The 18,019-nt window shown below is 52.2% G+C and overlaps 1 protein-coding gene across 14 annotated transcripts in view; it reads left to right on the top strand.

Annotated features, from left to right (window-relative positions):
- Window positions 1–18,019, top strand: part of PTK2B (protein tyrosine kinase 2 beta) — a 123,120-nt gene that overhangs the window by 100,692 nt on the left and 4,409 nt on the right. For 7 of the 14 annotated variants that reach the window (XM_014843298.3, XM_014843300.3, XM_070505156.1 and 4 more), the window contains 14 exons: window positions 595–645; window positions 1,128–1,225; window positions 1,990–2,074; window positions 2,311–2,411; window positions 2,714–2,829; window positions 4,382–4,482; window positions 4,671–4,760; window positions 5,664–5,868; window positions 9,102–9,210; window positions 10,493–10,558; window positions 11,803–11,928; window positions 16,196–16,342; window positions 16,561–16,596; window positions 16,981–17,005. In XM_014843298.3, the coding sequence (XP_014698784.1) occupies window positions 595–645; window positions 1,128–1,225; window positions 1,990–2,074; window positions 2,311–2,411; window positions 2,714–2,829; window positions 4,382–4,482; window positions 4,671–4,760; window positions 5,664–5,868; window positions 9,102–9,210; window positions 10,493–10,558; window positions 11,803–11,928; window positions 16,196–16,342; window positions 16,561–16,596; window positions 16,981–17,005 (1,356 nt within the window). The remainder of the gene's footprint in view (window positions 1–594; window positions 646–1,127; window positions 1,226–1,989; window positions 2,075–2,310; window positions 2,412–2,713; window positions 2,830–4,381; window positions 4,483–4,670; window positions 4,761–5,663; window positions 5,869–9,101; window positions 9,211–10,492; window positions 10,559–11,802; window positions 11,929–16,195; window positions 16,343–16,560; window positions 16,597–16,980; window positions 17,006–18,019) is intronic. The other 7 variants (XM_014843301.3, XM_070505161.1, XM_070505158.1 and 4 more) reach the window with 3 other exon arrangements.

The raw sequence follows: 18,019 nt of genomic DNA, 5'->3' as shown, positions 1-18,019 counted from the left end.
CTGGTGAGGGCCCTCTTCCTGGCTTGCAGATGGCCACCTTCTGTGTGTCCTCACAGGGTAGAGAGATGGAGACCTCTGGTCTCTCTTCTTCTTGTTATAAGGGCACTAATCCCCTCATGGGGGCCCCAGCCCCATGACCTCATCTCAACCTAATCACCTCCCAAAGGCCCCACCTCCAAATACCATCACATTTTGGGGGTCAGAGTTTCAACATCTTAATTCAGGGGAGACACAAACATTCAGTCCGTGACAGTGTTAAATACATCACAAGTATTATTTTATTTGGTTTTTACGACATTCCCCAGAAACATTCATTTCACAGAAAGGGAATCTGAGATTAAGGGAGACTAACCAACTTGCCCTAAATAACACAATCAGGCAGTATCGAGCAGGGACTCAAGTGGAGGTACCCTAGGCTCTGTGGCCACTGTGAACCCAGGGACAGCAGCCCCGGTTCTCATCTGGCTTCCCCATCCACCCCAGTGATGTCAGCCTTGATTGCACTGGCCTGCACGTGGGAGCCACATGCCTGGTTCCTGATGGTGCCCGCTGGGGGAATCTTGCCCAAGGGATGCCCTCTTTCTGTCATTACAGAATCAGACATCTATGCAGAGATTCCAGACGAGACCCTGCGAAGGCCGGGAGGTAGATCCTTGACCCCACCATGTTGGCCACAGCCAGGGCCCTGTGTAGTAACATTGTGCAGATGCATGTGACACCACAGGGGGACTTTCTTTCCTTCCTTCTTCTCCCATGTGTGCCTGATACAGGGACAAACCTGAGTGAGGCACCTTTGGTATGAAAGCCAAGATCATTCTTTGTATGCCCACACTTTGACCTTTCGTGTGCCTGTGGTGTGTGGGGGGATCTTAAGAGCATGGACATGGCACCCAGCCTTCAGAGGGAACAGGGCAATGGTTTTTCCCTAGGTCTGCAACAATGGAGCCTTCTAGACTCCCTTTCCCAGCCTAGCCCCTGGATCTTGGCTGAGGTGTTGTTGGGGGATCCGGTAACACCTGGGCAGGAGGGAAACCAAGGCTGGCATTAGGACCTGTAGATGCTCAGATTTCCAGGGGTGCCAGCCGGTTTCAACGCTCTTGGACTGTCTGCTTTCTCCATCTGTGCAGGCCCACAGTATGGCATCGCCCGGGAAGATGTGGTTCTGAGTCGCATTCTTGGTGAAGGCTTTTTTGGGGAGGTCTACGAAGGTGTCTACACAAATCACGTGAGTTCCGGAGTCTTTCCTGACACTCCCTTTCTCCTTTCCTGTAAGATGAGAGAGGAGCTTGAATTTTCTAGAGGTGGAGGCAGCTGCCATGCTGTGTGGATCTTCATCCACTTGGCACTTGCACTATTCATGAAATACCAAGGGAGTAATGGAAATGGGAGTCATTTCTCAGAAGAAGAGCAATACCAGGGTCAAAATAGAGCCGGTGTCTGGAGAGCAACGATTGACTCTTGGCAGGAGAATGTGGTTCTGAGAAAAGGAGGGGTGGGATCTGAGGCCAGAGTTGGTCACGAGGCCGCTGAGGGGGCGGGACGAGGCTCGCCTGTGTGGTTATACTTCTGCCAGGCCTGGGGGAAAAGCAGAGCTGAAGGAAGGGGCCCGCAAAAATGTAAAAACCAATCACAAAGAGAGAGAAAGAGACCTGGAGCCACATCCGATGATGGCTCTGCACGTACTTCAGACAAGGCCACTAATGCTGTGCAGATCCCTGGCCCCTCAACCTCAGTGTCCTCATCTGGACCACCAGGGGCTTGAGTTATCTGACCTTGTCTCGAAAGGCAGTGGGGAAGAGGTGGAGGGAGGCTAGAAATGGGAAGAAGAGGAAAGAGGAAGGAAGGGGGAGAAATGTGCTGTGCAGATGTCACCAGGCCTCCCTTGGCCGGCAGCCAAGCCTGTGGGAAGACCGTGTGATGCTGCGAAGGGGCCGCTCTCTTTTGGGCACCGGGCTGGACCAAGGGACACGGAACATGCTCTCGTTGCAGAAAGGGGAGAAAATCAGTGTGGCTGTGAAGACCTGCAAGAAGGACTGCACTCTCGACAACAAGGAGAAGTTCATGAGTGAGGCAGGTGGGTGTCCCCTGGGGAGGGGCACGGTCCTGTGAGCTGGGAAAGACCACTGAGACTCACAGACCTCCAAAACAGGAGGGCGCCCGGAACCCGGGAAGGGAGGCTGTGAACAGCGCTGGGACCCACATGCAGAGGAGGGCTTTCACGTCCCGTTTCTCCCAGTGGGGCGGCCAAGCACATTTCCCAGATGGGACCTGAGAGCCACCCCAGCCCATCCCTCTTGTCCCCAATTTCAGTGATCATGAAGAACCTCGACCACCCGCACATTGTGAAGCTTATCGGCATCATCGAAGAGGAGCCCACCTGGATCATCATGGAACTGTATCCCTTCGGGGAGGTGAGCTGAGGTGACAGAAGGGGAATCCTGCGATGACAGCTGGGCCACAGTTGGGCAGGGCCTCCAGGTGGGATGCATTTAGAGTGGAGGGGCCCTTAACTCGCAGCTTCCTGACTTCTGTATTCAGCTGAAACAACCCAGAGACCTTTTGTAGAGGAAATTGCTGGAAGGTCTCTCCAGCCTGGGTTCACCCTCCCGCCCCTGTGCCTCCAAAGAAGGGCCAGTGGCTGCCTGCGGCCTGGCCCCCTGGCTCATGCTGAGGCCAAGCCAGGGTCCTGATGGCACCTTCCCCCTTCCCACAGCTGGGCCACTACCTGGAGCGGAACAAGAACTCCCTGAAGGTACTCACTCTCGTCCTGTACTCACTGCAGATTTGCAAGGCCATGGCCTACCTGGAGAGCATCAACTGCGTGCACAGGTGGGCTGGGGAGGAAGCCGGGCCCCTCATCTGATCCTGGAGAGGTCGGGGTAAAGCGGCCTTTGGAGTTGCACAGACCTGTGTTAAATCCCCAGCATTGGTCCTGCCTAATGTGACAACTTGAGCACCTTCTGTGAACTATCTCCTCATCTGAAAAGTGGAAATAGTGATATATACCTCACAGGATTGTTATTAAGAGTGAATCTCAAGTCCTAGATATCTGATTATAAGTCAGTGCATGCTAGCCCACTTCCCTGTGGGTTCTGAGAGATTGGTTCTCTGATCACTCTGAGCTGGCTCTCCTCTGACTCGCTTGTTTGGTGGCACAGGCTCAGGCAGGAGGGACTTGGCCAGGGCCACACTGGGAAGATCCTGGGGTCTGGGCCCTTCCAGCCTGTGCAACTAGCACTCCCCTGATACCCAGCACCCACGGGCTGCCAAGTCCAATCCTCCGTTTGGCTGTGGAACCGGCCCCTTCTCCACCTGGCTTTGTTCCAAAGGAGGCCCCTACCAGGGGGGGACGTGTTGCCCAGCAGGAGACCGGGGCTGCTCTCAGAGTACTGGGGTGGGCGGGTGAATTCTTCATACCAACACCGCTGACATCTGATATGTGGCCTTCTTGGATGATACTATGCAAAGCAATGTTGGAGGATATAAGCATTCATTCATTCATTCATTCACTCATTCAACAAATATTAGAGAACTCCTACCCTGTGCCTCCAGGTGCTCTCCTGGGCTCTGGGAGAAAGTCACAATCAAAACAGACAAAAATCCCTTTCCTGTGATGCTTCCCCTCTGGCAGGAGGGTGAGACATGAATCTTCTTGGGGCAAAGGTAGTGGGACAATAGATTTGTTCCTGTTTGTCTGTGTGACGTTGTGGTCGTGCTATGAAGTCATCTTTTCAATAATAAAGACAAATGATAGGGTGTGGAGCCTGCCTGTGAGAAGCAAGCAGACGAACCACTTGGGGTTAGAAGTGAGGCCAGGAACATGAGGTAAATTGAGTCAGTGCTTGCACCCTGGGAGTGAGAGCTCAGTCTGGAGTTAGGCTGCCTGGGCCGACCCTGGTTCGCACCAGGAACCTTCTGCGCAGCTTCCTTCAGGTCCCTGTGCCCAGGCTCTCCTCTGAACCAGGGGCTCCGGGGTCTCCATGTCACGACTCAGGGTCTGGGAAGCACGTGGTGCTTCCGGCAATCCTAGTGCCCCAGGGGCATTAGCTATAGCCGCTGCTGCTGTAGCTGCCACAAAAGCCTCTCAGTCCTGTGGAATTGCAAATGGGAGATAGAGCTCAGCACGAGCTGGAAGATGGCCAAGGGCCTCGTGTGTCGGGGGGTTGGAGGGCCAGCCCGGGCTCCCACCTGAGCTGGGCTGCAGCAAGACCACTCTCTGGGTCAGAGAACGGGTGGCCCACAGAAGCTGCCTAGCTCTGCTCCGGAGACTGGGTCCCTGGCCAGCACTCTTCTCCTTTGTCTCTCTATCCATGTGTCTGTCTGTCTGTCTCTCTGAAGCATTCTGAACCGCCTCACCCTCGTCTTTGCATCTTTCTTCCAGGGACATCGCCGTCCGAAATATCCTGGTGGCCTCTGCTAACTGTGTGAAGCTGGGGGACTTTGGCCTCTCCCGATACATTGAGGACGAAGAGTATTACAAAGGTGAGGGGGGGCAGCATTTCTGCCTCTGCTTTGCCCCTGGAGGGGTCACTGCAGCCAAAATGCCAGAGGAAAGTCTCTGGTCAAGGGTCCATAGGTCCTCGGGTCTCTGGAGAATAGGCTGTATTTCTGGATAATTCTGGATCTTTCTTCCCAAAATATCTCCTGTCAACCTCTTTGTCCACCCAAAGCCTCTGTGACTCGGCTCCCCATCAAATGGATGGCCCCCGAGTCCATTAACTTCCGCCGCTTCACGACGGCCAGCGACGTCTGGATGTTTGGTGAGTGGAGTCTCGGGAAGGCGTGGAGAAGGGCTTCAATTCTCGCCTCCGTGACCAGGCTAAGAGGGGCTGCAGGGAGCGGGGGTCTGGACCCCCACCCTGGGCTGCAAGGGTTCTGTTTGCTGCAGTCACAGAGAAGTCCCAAAAGTGGGGAGGCCAGTGGTGGGTTGAGGGTGATACGGGCTAAGGGCCAGCCGGGGCAGTCTTGGTTAATCTTCCTAGAACAGGTTCTTGAGACAAATGTGTGCTCCACCAACCAGCCCCAGGGACTAATGTGGGGACACCCGGGAGGGGACCCTCAAAGGAAACACTGAGGTTTGCTCTGAGAAGGAGATGTGGGGAGAGGTGATAACAAAGCCAAGTGATGGACAGACAGCCCCTGATGGGACACACAGCCATGTGGATTATCTCTCTCGGTTCTCCAGGCTGACCCAGTCAAATCTCGTTATTATTATTCCCGTTTTCCAGATAAGGAAACTGAGGCTAAGGTGAATAGGGGCTTGCCCGTGATAACACAGGCAGCAAGTATTGGTGCTGGTGTTCCACTCCGGCTTTCTGATAGAGGCTTCACTGCCTCCTAAGAGAAGGCATTGGTGGTCCCAACAACGTGCCTTTGACTGCCCCCTCCTCATCCCGTGGATCTAATAGCCCCACGTGGAAGGGGTCTGGGGTCTGGAGGGGGGGCCATGGTTCACTTACAGATGCAGGTGATGGGTCCCTCGGTGGACCGCCATGGTGGGCAAGATCCCAGGGATGCTAGAGGCGGGGTGGGGAAGATGGGAGCTCCTCCCAGCAGGGACTGAGTACTGACTGCCATGGGGTTGTTCCTGGGGAGGGCCGACTGGCCTCTCCAGGCACAAGTTCCCCCCAGAGCAGGTCCTGACCCTCCCCTCCTGCCCTTAGCCGTGTGCATGTGGGAGATCCTGAGCTTTGGGAAGCAGCCCTTCTTCTGGCTGGAGAACAAGGATGTCATCGGGGTGCTGGAGAAGGGGGACCGACTGCCCAAGCCCGACCTCTGCCCGCCTATTCTCTACACCCTCATGACCCGCTGCTGGGACTACGACCCCAGCGAGCGGCCCCGCTTTACCGAGCTCGTGTGCAGCCTCAGGTGAGCACAGAGCGAGGGGTCAGGGGCGGTGGGAACAGGGCCCCCGGAACGCGAGGCTCCTCTGCGGCAGCGCCTACAGGTTCGCAACGTACCTCCTAAATAAGATGCGGCCAGTGTCCTCGTCCCCACCTTACGGGCGAGAGAAGTCAGGCGCAGAGCTGGCGACTCCCCGCGGCGGGGACGGGTGGGGCCTGCCCTCTGACCAGCACCGAGCCAGGAGTCTGGGCGGGTGAGCCGATGCTCCCAGCAGCAGCACGTGCCGCCTGTTACGGAGGCTCGGCAGCTCCACCGGGGACGGAAGCTGGAAACCGAGTTCACCACAGACGGGAACTCAGGCATGGCGAGCCTGGGTGAGCCCGCGCGGCCGGCGGCCCCGCCCCCGAGCCCAGCGCCTGGCTCCTAGCATGCGCTTAGAAGTGTGTTTTAGGTTTGAAGGGAAAGCACTGAAGTGCTGTGCTCTTTGCAGCGGTGAGGGGGCGCATCTGACAGGTGCTGACCTGGGCGCAGGACCGGCTTTCCCAGCAGCACCTTTTGCCTCTCCTGCCGCCATTGGTCGTTCTTCTCAGACAGCAGGGAAGGGAGGGGCTTTTGACCGTTAAGACAGTGACCCAGGTCACCTCGCCCTTCTGAATAGAGCCTCGGTGGCCTGAGGGTCTGACCCATCTCAGCTGCCCAAGAGCCATTATTCCCTGGGGACTGAGAGGTCCCAAGTGAGGGGTGCTGTCCAAGTACATTTTAGAGGGTCCCCCTGTTTCCTTGGTGGCCTGCCTGCTGTCAGTTCCTCTTTGGGTGGTCTTACTTCTTTTGGGGTCCTTTAGGGCAGCGGTCAGCACACTTTTTCTGTAAAGAGCCAGATAGTAAATATTCTGGGCTTTGCAGGCCATACCACCTCTGTGGAAACTATTCAGCTCGGATGCTGGAACTCGAAAGGCCCCCTAGGCAATGCATAAATGAGTGTGGTAGCTGGGTTTCCATAACCTTTATTTGTGGACACTGAAATTTGAGTTTCATCTAATTTTCACATCACAAAATATTTTCTTCTTTGCATTGTTTTCTGTTGTTAAAACATAAAAACCATCTTTAGTTTGGGGCCTTACAAAAATAGACAGGGCTGATGTGTCCTGTGGGCCCTAAGTTGCTGATCCTGCTTTAGGACATCTAGCGCTCGGTTAATGTTCAATACGGCAGCTTTAAACACTGTAGTCAACATGCTGGCCTTTTTTTAGGACAAGAAAATAGCTGCTGGAAACTGCCTTGGGGGAGGTCCCCCAGGGAGGAAGCTGGGAAGGCCCAGGCTGGGACAGAGGGAAGGGCACTGCATTGATTCGTAGGAGCAGGGGCTCCAGCACAGTCTGCAAGACCTCCAGCTTAAAAGGCCCCTCTGTTGCTGTCTATCCCTCCACTAACACTCCTGATTAATTCTAGACTCATCTGTGGGTCCCTTATAAGAGAGATTAGAGAAGTCAGAGGGTTCCAGGAGAAAAGTATTCGAAAGGTGTAGCTGAGAGGGCTAAAGCTCTGGGTGATGAGGGTGGGGGTCTTAATTCACTCTTGGGGTTGAGAACCATGAGGAGCTGGGACAGGGGTCTCTCCCACAGCGGAGAGGCATGCCCCCTTAGAGGCACCGGGCCCACCCCTCACGTGGATGGAGTTGGGAGCAGACTTTTCAGGTGTGATCTGAAGGATCCCAAAGACCCAGGGACCCCAGGATGCCTCCCTCAAACCACAGCCTGACAGTCGCCCATTAGAGTTAAGAAAATAGTAGATGAGTGTTTCCCAATCTTTTGGGGTAAGAAGGGCCCTTGTAATGTCAAATTTTGAGAATTCCTCCATGTAACAATAGTTACACTTTTAGAATCTATTGATGACAAAATGGAGTAAACTATATAATGAATTTGTTATTACACGCAGTATAATGTATATACATCTGAAAACACATTACCAAATATTGCATATTTAGTAGTACTCTTAAAAATGATTAAAGAAGACAATCTGGGTGATACAAACACATTTTATTTAACACTTCTTGGAGCGGGCAGTCTCCATTCCCAATGGTCCAGAAAACGGCAAAATGGAGTCAAAGGCAGAAAGCTCTTTTAGGGTAAAGAAGGAAGAAGGAAGAGAAAAATAGAAAGTGAATGAGGAACAAGGAAGTATGTATAGAGCCCAGAGTCAGCTTGGCGTTTGGGATGTGCTGACTGGGCGGACTGTGTTTCTGGTCAAGCAGAGCCTCTAGAAGGACACGAAAGTTCTCTAAGTTTCAGTTTGCTCACATGGCACCCAGACAGGAGCACCTCCATCTTGGGCCCAGAAATTTATTTCCCCAGTCCGTAATACTTGGTCTACAGACCATCCTTGGTGCACAGATGAACATGTGAATTCATGGACCCCTGCAGTCAGTCCGGAGTCCTCTGGGGTTGGTGATTCCCAGGTTGGGAACCACTGGATTGGGTAAGAAGGGCGAGAATCCCCATAGCTAACCTGGCGGGGAGTCCACAGCCTTTTCCCATGAGCACACACCAGGAGTGCATTGGGGGGATGTTTAGTGAGAAACGGGAGATGGAGAACACAGGCCTCGGTCATGAAGTTGTCTGGGACCTTAGAAATCTATGTGAGGGGTCAGTGCCAACAGGAGGCACAGGGATGCAAGAGGCGTGGGGAGGTGAGCTGGAGACACGCTTCCACTGCCATTTTGGGCTGGGACTGGCTCTCCAAGGATGTTTTCCCACAGTGGATCCATTCCTGTGATCCTCCCAACCTCAGTGTGGGAGTGACCTCAGGTTCCATATCCCCACCTATCTCAGACGGGTCTCCCCAGCCCACTCTGCAGAGGAGATAGAAATTGGATTCAGCGGTCCTCCTCCAGGCCTCTCTGGGCCTCTCAGGGCTTTGGTGAAAGGCAGAGAGGAGCCGCCAGGAGGTTTTTTGGGTTTTTTTGTTTTTGTGAGGAAGATTGGCCCTGAGCTAACATCTGTTGCCAATCTTCCTCTTTTGCTTGAGGAAGACTGTTGCTAAGCTAACATCTGTGCCAGTCTTCCTCCATTTTGTATGTGGGATGCTGCCACAGCTGGCTTGTTGAGAAGTGTGTAGGTCTGTGCCCGGGATCCAAACTCATGAATCCTGGGCCACCAAAGCAGACTGCACAAACTTAACCATTATGCCACCAGCCCAGCCCCCCCAGGAGTATTTTTGACTTTGTTTCTCTCTCCTTGTCTGACCTGACTCCTTGGCAGTGACGTTTATCAGATGGAGAAAGACATCGACACAGAGCAGGAGAGGAATGCTCGCTATCGACCTCCCAAAATCTTGGAGCCCACAGCCCTCCAGGAGCCCCCACCCAAGGTAAGCCAAGCCCTGGCCTCGCCAGTCCTGTGGGTCACAGCAGAGCTGGGGCCCCAACTGGTTCGTTCCTGGCCTGACTGTGACTTGCCTTCCCAGCATAGGGAGGATGTGCCCCCACAGTCGTCTCAGCCCTTCAGCCCAACCGCCCGTCAGCACTGAGCTCAGCCCCTCACATTGGTGCCCTGGCAGGCGGAATATGAGACAGCAAGAGAGCAGACACCTTGTGGGGCAGCTGAGGCAGGAAATCACCCTGCAAACATTTCCCTCAAGAGGCTGGAGCACTTTTCTTTCTGGTGGTTTTAGGAACAAATGAGATCCCCCTGAGGGCACATGATTGGGAGTGTCCTTGGGTCCCTTAGGTCCAACCTCTGGGTCCATACCCTCCATGGCATCTTTGGGCTCGGGAGCCAGTGCTCCACCGCCATCCATTAGGTGGGCAGGTTTTGAGGGACCGTTCGTGTTTTAGTCTGCTCGGGTGCTGTAACAAGACACCATAAACTGAGTGGCTTAAACAGCAGGCAGTTGTGGACGCCAGGAAGCCCAAGATCAAGGTGCTGGCAGATTCAGTGTCTGATGAGGGCTCTCTTCCTGGCTTGCAGATGGCTGCCTTCTTGCTGTGTCCTCACATGGCAGAGAGAGTGACAGCTCTGGTGTCTCTTCTTCTAATAAGAACACTAATCCCATCATAAGGGTCCCACCCTCATGACCTCGTCTAACCCTACTTACCTCCCAAATGCCCCCCTGCAAATATCATCACATTGAGAGTTAGGGTTGCAACATACGCATTTGGAGGGACACAGACATTCAATCCATAACAAAGCCCTATCTGGTCCAGGGCCCTTCCTCACTGACCCCCCTGCCTAGCATGCCCCAGTTCCTTCCCTCACTCAGGGCCCCGCTCAGTTGTCATCTCCTCCAGGAAGCTGCTGTGAGTGCCTGAGCCCTCAGTGACCTCCTGTCTCTGAATGTCCATGGCTGTCGACGGGTGGCTTGGCAGGTGCCCCCACATCTAGGAAGGTTACACACACAGAGACTGGGAACCCCTCCAGTTAGTGATGGCCCCCAGGAGGGCAGAGAGGCTGGCCCCTTTGTACCTTCTCATCGTTCAGCATGTGGTGGGTGCTTGTAATGGATACAAATGACTGTAATGATAACTTTGCCCCTCATCTCTCCTTCATTCTGAACAAGCCTGACCTGTCTCCGACCCAATATTCCCCTTGGTGAGCTGTGGTCCCTCAAGGAGAGACACATGGCCTGAGTCCTCTCTGTGTTCTCTCCCCAGCCCAGCCGCCCCAAGTACAGAACCCCTCCACAAACCAACCTTCTGGCTCCCACACTGCAGTTCCAGGTAAACATGTAGCCGGCGGGCTGGGAGTGTTTGGGGCCCTTCCTCGTCTAGGTCCTTCCTGACATTTCATCCTCATGCCTTTGAGGAGCAGCAGTCATCTGCTCAGGTAACGGAGATGGCCTGTTTTGGCTCTTCTTTGGTATCTAGAAAAGAACTCGAACTCAGAGTACCCAGAGATCAAAAGACTCAAAATGCGATTCTACCGGGCTATCCTCAGCTGAGATGTGCCATCTGTCCACGGTGTTTGCTGCTCCGTGTGCCTGCCTACAGCTCCCTCTTCTTGTCCAAGGCCTCATTGGCCTCCTGTCCTAAGCAAAGCCTTCTGAGAAGGAACCCCAGGCAGCTGGGGATAGTTGATATTCCCCAGAGAATGGAGTTGCTCCCTGGGGCTCCCCACAGAGGGCCTGGCCAGAACCTAGTGGCCAGTGAAGAGAGAGCAGGTTCCATCCGAGCTTTCCTCTCTCCTCCATCATTGCCAACCATGGGAACTCCTGTGCTTTAGGGCCCTGTCTCAGAAGGTCTCTGTCCTGTGTCACTCTCTTGCATCTCAGTTGTAAGGAGCCCAGGTCACTGTCTTTTCTTCTCTTACATCGCTCAGCTCAGAGTTGCTGCTCAGTAATGGAGCATCTCAGTCAGTAGAAGCGTGTCTGTTTATTTGGTTCTCCTTACAGAAAGCTGATGTCCCACGGTCATATATTTCTCAAGGAAACACCCCAGGACCAAAACAACCCCGACCAAGAGCTAACAGACAATTCTTCTTCATGTGGAAAAAAACCTCAATGCAGAAGATAAAAGCAATGTCCCTAGAATGCTGTTTAAAATGCTGATTTAAAAATGCCCGCACACACATATGTGTAGGCCAATCATGTGTGTCAGTTTGTAACGTGACCGTGAAAAGTGAATCCTTTCTGAAGAGTCCTGAGGGAAGAGACGTGTTCTCAGTAGATCTGTCACTTGTGTGGACCCATGGTATGCAGAGCGTCTGGGGAGGGCTGTTAGATGAATAAGGGGCCACGGTGGCTGCACTGACTCCTAGCTAACAGCCGTATGTGTTGCTCCACCGTGCCTCTCAAACAGGGCCAGCAAAATGCTCACACCACGTGCTTTATTAGCTCCTGGAGAGCAAGTCCTGTTTCTCCCATGGTGCTCATGTATCGTTTCTCTGTGCTCGTGTTTGTAGCAGCTAATTGTCCACCTTCTTGCCTTGTCCCTGTGCCTGGTGCTTCTTTGCTTCTCCGGAATAGGTCCCCGAGGGTCTGTGTGCCAGCTCACCTACGCTCACCAGCCCTATGGAGTATCCATCTCCTGTAAACTCGCTGCACACCCCGCCTCTCCACCGGCACAATGTCTTCAAGCGCCACAGCATGCGGGTAAGAGGGCACTGCATGCTGGGTCCCAGCCCGGACTGAGGAGGCTGATGGAGGGAGGTGCCTGGGACACCGGGAACCCCATGTCCTCAGGCTCAGGAGGTGCCCTCCATGTTTCCATGCACCAGTCAGGCCACGGAGGGGCTCTGTGACTCTCTCTCCTTTGCAAACACATCAGAGGCTGGGGGCCAAGCCAGGCTCTGCTCCTGAGGACACCAGCTGGCTCCAGACCTGCCCCTGCCCAGACTCTGGTGCTGCGGCGAATGATATAAAATCTCCCACTTTCCCGAGCCCTGGGGGTAGTGTAGAGGCTTGTGGGCAAAGGGCAGCCAAGCCTAAAGGTGCTAGAGAATAAAAGATCCTGGATGTTCTGCTCTGCTCTGCCCTTCCTGCCTGATTGCTTTGGTTGCTAAATCTCTCTTGAGTCAAAGGAAAGGCTTCCTTGTGGCTGCCAGTCGTGCTGCTTTTGTAAAAGTTGCTACTGTACAAAAAGGAGCTTGGGGGCTAGTGTGCAACAAAGCCCCCTCCCCAGTCACCTCTTTGTTGTCAACTGCCGATGTATTCATGCAAGACATTTCAAGTGCAGTATACATCACTCTAAAAATTTGGGGGAAAACTGCATGTTTATTACAACAGATTTAGAAAATAGAGGAAAGTATGTTGGTATATTCTCTGTGATTACTCTTAATTTACTAAAATTTTGAAACGAGTTAGATAACTTACAATTCTAGGCAGCAAGATCTGTTGTGGAATCAATTTTTTCCCTGATCTAGTGCATTTTTCTCTTTTACGTTAATTTAACCAATTTCTATCTTAGCATATACTTAACAATAAAACTGCATTTTTGAGCATGGACTATAATTTGGGCAGTGGTTGGTTCCTCCGCCCTTCTGTCCTTAACTCTTTATTCATAATTAATTGAGTTTTAGTGAGTTTTGCTTTAAAACATGTCCCTTTAGAAAGAAGCTATTTTGCACGTTTGAAGGGTGGTGTTGCCTTTGTCAAACCCCTGTGTGACCGTAAGGACTTCCTTTAGCTCCCTAAGGACAGACTGTGCAGCAGGAAAAAAGACCTTTCGTGTCAAGGGTTTAGAAGTACTTGCCATAAGAAAAGTCTGCCTAAAAGAGCATAATGAGCATTTCTTTAAATAAAGGAAAAAAAGTTAAAAATATGAACTCCATTTTACGGTCTACGCAGAAACACCGGGAAAGCCCCTCCAGGTAGAATGCTGACACGGCATAACGGTGCCCTGCAAAGCACTGATCAAAAGCCAGAGGGGGTTTTCTCAGGAAAACAGCGTTTCTACTGACTGACTCTATTGCCTGACTCATCTGGGATTCTGTGAGATTCCACACCAGAGTCAGGATGGCAGTCATCTCCCTCTTGAAGACCTCACGACTGAGGTTTAAAATAATAGTAAAAATGCAATAAACAGCGCCTTTGGCAGGGACACCCTGCCGAGCGCTGTGCCCGGGGCTGAAGGGAGAACAAGGCAGTCCTGCCTTCAGTGAGCTTACAGGTGGGCGGAAGGAGCACGCCAGGTGCACACTCGCCTGCAGTGAAGCCACCGGGAGTGGCACACAGAGATAGGGCGAAAGTGCCGTGAGAGTCCCGAGGGGAGAGCAACTCTTTCCAGCTTCTTTTTTCAGCTGGGCCTCGAAGGATGGGGACGATTTGGAGAGGAAGAAGCTGGGATGTGGGGGATGAAAGAGGAAGAGGCGTCAGTAGGAGCCAAAGCTGAGGGATGGGAAACCACAGGGCGGGTGCAGGAGCTGTTTGCCTAGAACGAGGAAGGGTGTGTGTCGAGGTGGAAATGAGGCTGGCAGGATGGGGGGCAGACAAATTATGGAAGGTGTCACAGCTTGTGAGAGTCATTTTAAAAAACCACAAAGACCTGATTCCTTTTAAGAGTGACCAGCAATGTAAGTATCTGTCACCTGATAAGAATATCTGAGGTACATTTCAGACAAGTAAGCCTTAAAGACATTCAATATTTTTTTTCTACTTTCTCTCCCCAAATCCCCCCAGTGCATAGTTGTATATCTTAGTTGTGGGTCCTTCTAGTTGTGGCATGTGGGACGCCTCCTCAAAGTGGCCTGACGAGCGGTGCCATGTCCGCACCCAGGATCCGAACCCACAAAATCCTGGGCCGCTGTAGCAGAGTGTGCAAACTTAACCACTCGGCCACGGGGCCGGCCCTGACGTTCAATTTTTTTAAATCTCATTTTATTATGAGATTGGAAGACATAGGAACAAATCTTCCAACACATGTTAAAATATTTGGTAAGGTGGTGATCAGACCTGGGGCATACTAAACATTTGAGTGGTGGGCATCTTCTTTTAGCACTTACAAAACTACACAGTGCTTTCTTGAGTCTGGTCAGGCGTCCCACCGGTATTTACTTTAGTCTTCCTTAGACCCTACATGTTTCCTATACCTGGAGGGCCCTAACTCTCTCTTCAGAATGTTCGACACTAGTTTCTCTTTGTTACTATTTGCCGAGAGCCTGGGACGGCTGTCCCACTGTGTTTGCAGGTGTTGGCATTTAATGGTGGATATTTATAGCCTTAAAATTCCCTCATTTTGGAGGATCAGCCTCTGTGAGATAAATCTTATGTATTTTTTTATCAATTTTATGATTATAAAATACTCTTATGTTCTGAAATTTGTGTTCTTAGAAGGTCTAACTCAGTAGCTCTCAGCTGAGGTGATCTGGCCTCCAAGGGGGCACTTGGCGATGCCTGGAGGCATTTTTGTTACAACTAGGGAGGTGCTACAGGCATCTTGTGGCTGGAGTTGCTCCTAAGCGTCTACGACATATGGGGAATCTTCCCCCAACAACAAATTATCTGGCTCCAAATGGTGATGGTGCTGAGGCTGAGAAAGTCCCTCTAGCTGTTGTTTACTTAGCCCCAGGAGAACAGGGACATTGCCTGCTCTACTGTCACTGCCCTCCCAGCGTGCCCAGCCTATGCCTGCCACGTAGTCGTTTCTTAATAAATAGCTGTTGAATAGATTAACGATCAAAGACTGTTTCAGCAAGAGATCTAACTTGTGGAGAGAAGCATAGTTAGCAATTGAGAGTGGTAATTGAAGCTCCATAAGCTCTAGGGAAAAAATCCCAATATAACTATTTTTAAACAGTGCTGTTATATTCAAGTGTGTTTTAAAGAGTTTAGTGGGGAAAATCTTTTTAGAGACTTGGCAGAGATTATGGCTCGTTAAAGTAGATAGAGAGTAATTTTTAGCATTTTATGCGAGTGACTTGTATGTAAACTGGCCACTTCAAAGGAAGGCTCTGAGGGGCCTGCTGGCCTCGAGGTCATAGAAAGGTTGTGCCCCTGGCAAAGGCCACCTGGGTTTTATGCAATCCAATAAATGCCACTTACGCTCATGAGCCCAGGTGGCCCAGGGGATCGTGTGCAGCAGAAAAGAGGAAAGCAGTTTGAAGGGCCTGAGCAGCTAATTAAATAAATGAACCCTGGGGAAGACAGAGGGAAAGAAGGAACAAGAAAACATGCAATGCCTTCTGTTTCAGAACTAGCAGGTAAAGCTACGAACGGGTCCAAAGCCCCACCGATGAGTTAAAACAAGGGTTAGATTAATGAAGTGATGGGGAGAAGCATTTATTGCATATCTAGAGACTGTACTTCTTTAAATTTTGTTCTTCACTTTATCCCTTCGCTCATGCATTCTTTGAACCTTTGGCTCAATAACCTGAGCTGCTATCTTAAGGAAGAGCGTGTTTTAACACAAAAGTGCAATCAGAAGGTCATGGCAGGCTCCACCCCACACGGATGGCTTGGCGGGACTGCATACCCTGAGGCTGGAGGCAGCGCCTCTGCTTCTCGGAGCCCCCAGACCCACCGCGTGATGCTTCCCTGGGGATGGGTGCTCAGGCTGTCTGAGGCTGGCTTTGCATTTCTACCTTTAAGTGACAGCAACCATGACAAACGCCAACTGAGAAAATGACCTTAGGGCAGTAATTTGAAAATAAAATTTTATCAACAGATTATGTAATCGTTCGAATACAGTGCATGTTAACCAATGTGTTCTCGGGTTTGGCATTACGCTGCAACACAGGCATGTGCTTGGGGCTGGCAGGCCCCATTGTAACTGTTTGCATACGTGGCTGTGGATTTAAGAACAACTTTACAAGAAGAAAGCAGCTGACAGGGCCAAGGCTTGTGGCTCTTCAGGGGATTGTCCCTCCTGAGTCTGGGGACTGGGCTCATTGTGTCCTCTCCTCTCTCCCCGCTGTCCTCTCAGGAGGGGGACTTCGTCCGACCCAGCAGCCGAGAAGAGGCCCAGCAGCTCTGGGAGGCCGAGAGGGTCAAGATGCGGCAGATCCTGGATAAGCAGCAGAAGCAGATGGTGGAAGATTACCAGTGGCTGAGGCAGGAGGAGAAATCCTTGGTGAGCAGCCGCTGGGCCTGGGTGGGAAGGGGCACCATTCCCTGCAGCACCGCTGGACACACTGTCATGCAATTGCTTGCATGGGAGAGAGGTCCACGGCATCATGTCAGTTTGTGTCCTGTTTCGCCTCCCCACTGACTAGAGTGAATGCTCTCCATCATTCAGGGGATTTTAGTTCCAGAATCCTAAGTCCTTTGCTTTGGTTTCCTCCTCTGCAGGACCCCATGGTTTACATGAACGATAAGTCCCCGTTGGTAAGTCACTGGGAGAGGTCTCTGCCTTAGAGTGAAGGCCAGGGGACCCCAGCTCCAGCACCCTGGGTCTGCCCCTCTCTCCCTTTCTGCCTCTCACATTGGGAGCCTGTCTTTCTCTTTCCTCTGATCCCCACGAGGCTCCTTTCCTGAGTTCTCACCTGATCGAGACCCTCAGCACCACCTTCCTCGGCCACAGCGCCCCTCAGCCTCCTGGAAAGGGCAGGCCCAGCCCTGGGTCACTTTTCATCAGGAGCTCCCCAGAGCCCCTGTGACTATGACCTTGAAACCTCTACATGCACAGTCAAGGGCTGGGGAACAGTTGAGGGGGGAAGTGGATTGTCCCCAGAGCCACGTTAGTGACATGTTCTCTTTCCTTCCTTGCAGACCCCGGAGAAGGAGCCTGGCTACAGTAAGTGTTCACGCCCTTCCTTTCGGCGGGAGTTTCCTCTTGACATCTTGCATCGAGCTGCTTGCTGACTGCCCCTGGCAGAGAGCAGCAGCGTCTAGTTGCCGTTTTAAGAAACGTTGAGTTGCTTTCTCCCCTTCCCCTCCATCTGTCGGCCTCACTCCCTCCCTGCCTAGTGCCATTTCTCGTCTCTCTCTGTCCTCAGTCCTCTTCCCAGTTGATCTCCTTCTTGCGTTTATTTGGAAGAGCTGGTGATTCTTTCTTCCTTCCTAGCTCCCACTCACTCTGTTGGAGGCTTTATGGAGAAAAATAAAGTAGCTCCACCCGCTTCTCCTGGTAGATCTCATCTTCCCTGGGCCCAAGGGATGGAAGAGAGAAAGAGGGGCAGCCGAGCCCACAGGATCTTTCCAGAAGTCTCTGCTGAAGGGGGGAGGGATGAGCCAGCAGTGAGCCAGGCTCATCATCATCATCTCAGAGGCCTGGGGCTGATGGTGGCGATGATGATGATGATGATGACAGCAACCAACGACAATGACAACAGTCACAGAGAACTAACACAAGCCAAGCATGGGCCCAAGTTGCTCACAAATGTCAACTCACTTAATCTCACAGCAGCTCTATGGGATGGGTACAATTTATTATCATGCCCATTTTACAAAGGACATGAAACCAAGGCACAGGAAGGTTAAGTAACTTATCCAAAGTCACACAGCTAGTAATTAGCAGAGCTCAGCTTTGAGCCCAGGCTCCAGGTACCTTCTGAGCTAACCCTCTTATGTGACAGATGAAAAGTAAGGCCCAGAGAGTATAAGTGAACCGCCCTAGGTCACACGGCTCTTTGGAGGTGGAGATGAGAGTATAACCAGGTCTCCCGACTTCCACTCCAGGGCTCACTCTCCCAGCAGCTCCACAGGGCTTGTAGGTGTCTTCACTGATCAAAGTGGGAGTGAATAGTGTGGTTCTGCCATTTCACTCCCTGGACTCCCAAACGCTCAAAGCAAACTACTGGGGAATCCT

This window comes from Equus asinus, chromosome 3, assembly GCF_041296235.1.
Source record: "Equus asinus isolate D_3611 breed Donkey chromosome 3, EquAss-T2T_v2, whole genome shotgun sequence".
Classification (NCBI taxonomy): Eukaryota; Metazoa; Chordata; class Mammalia; order Perissodactyla; family Equidae; genus Equus; species Equus asinus.
This window is presented reverse-complemented; position numbering and strand designations above follow the sequence as displayed.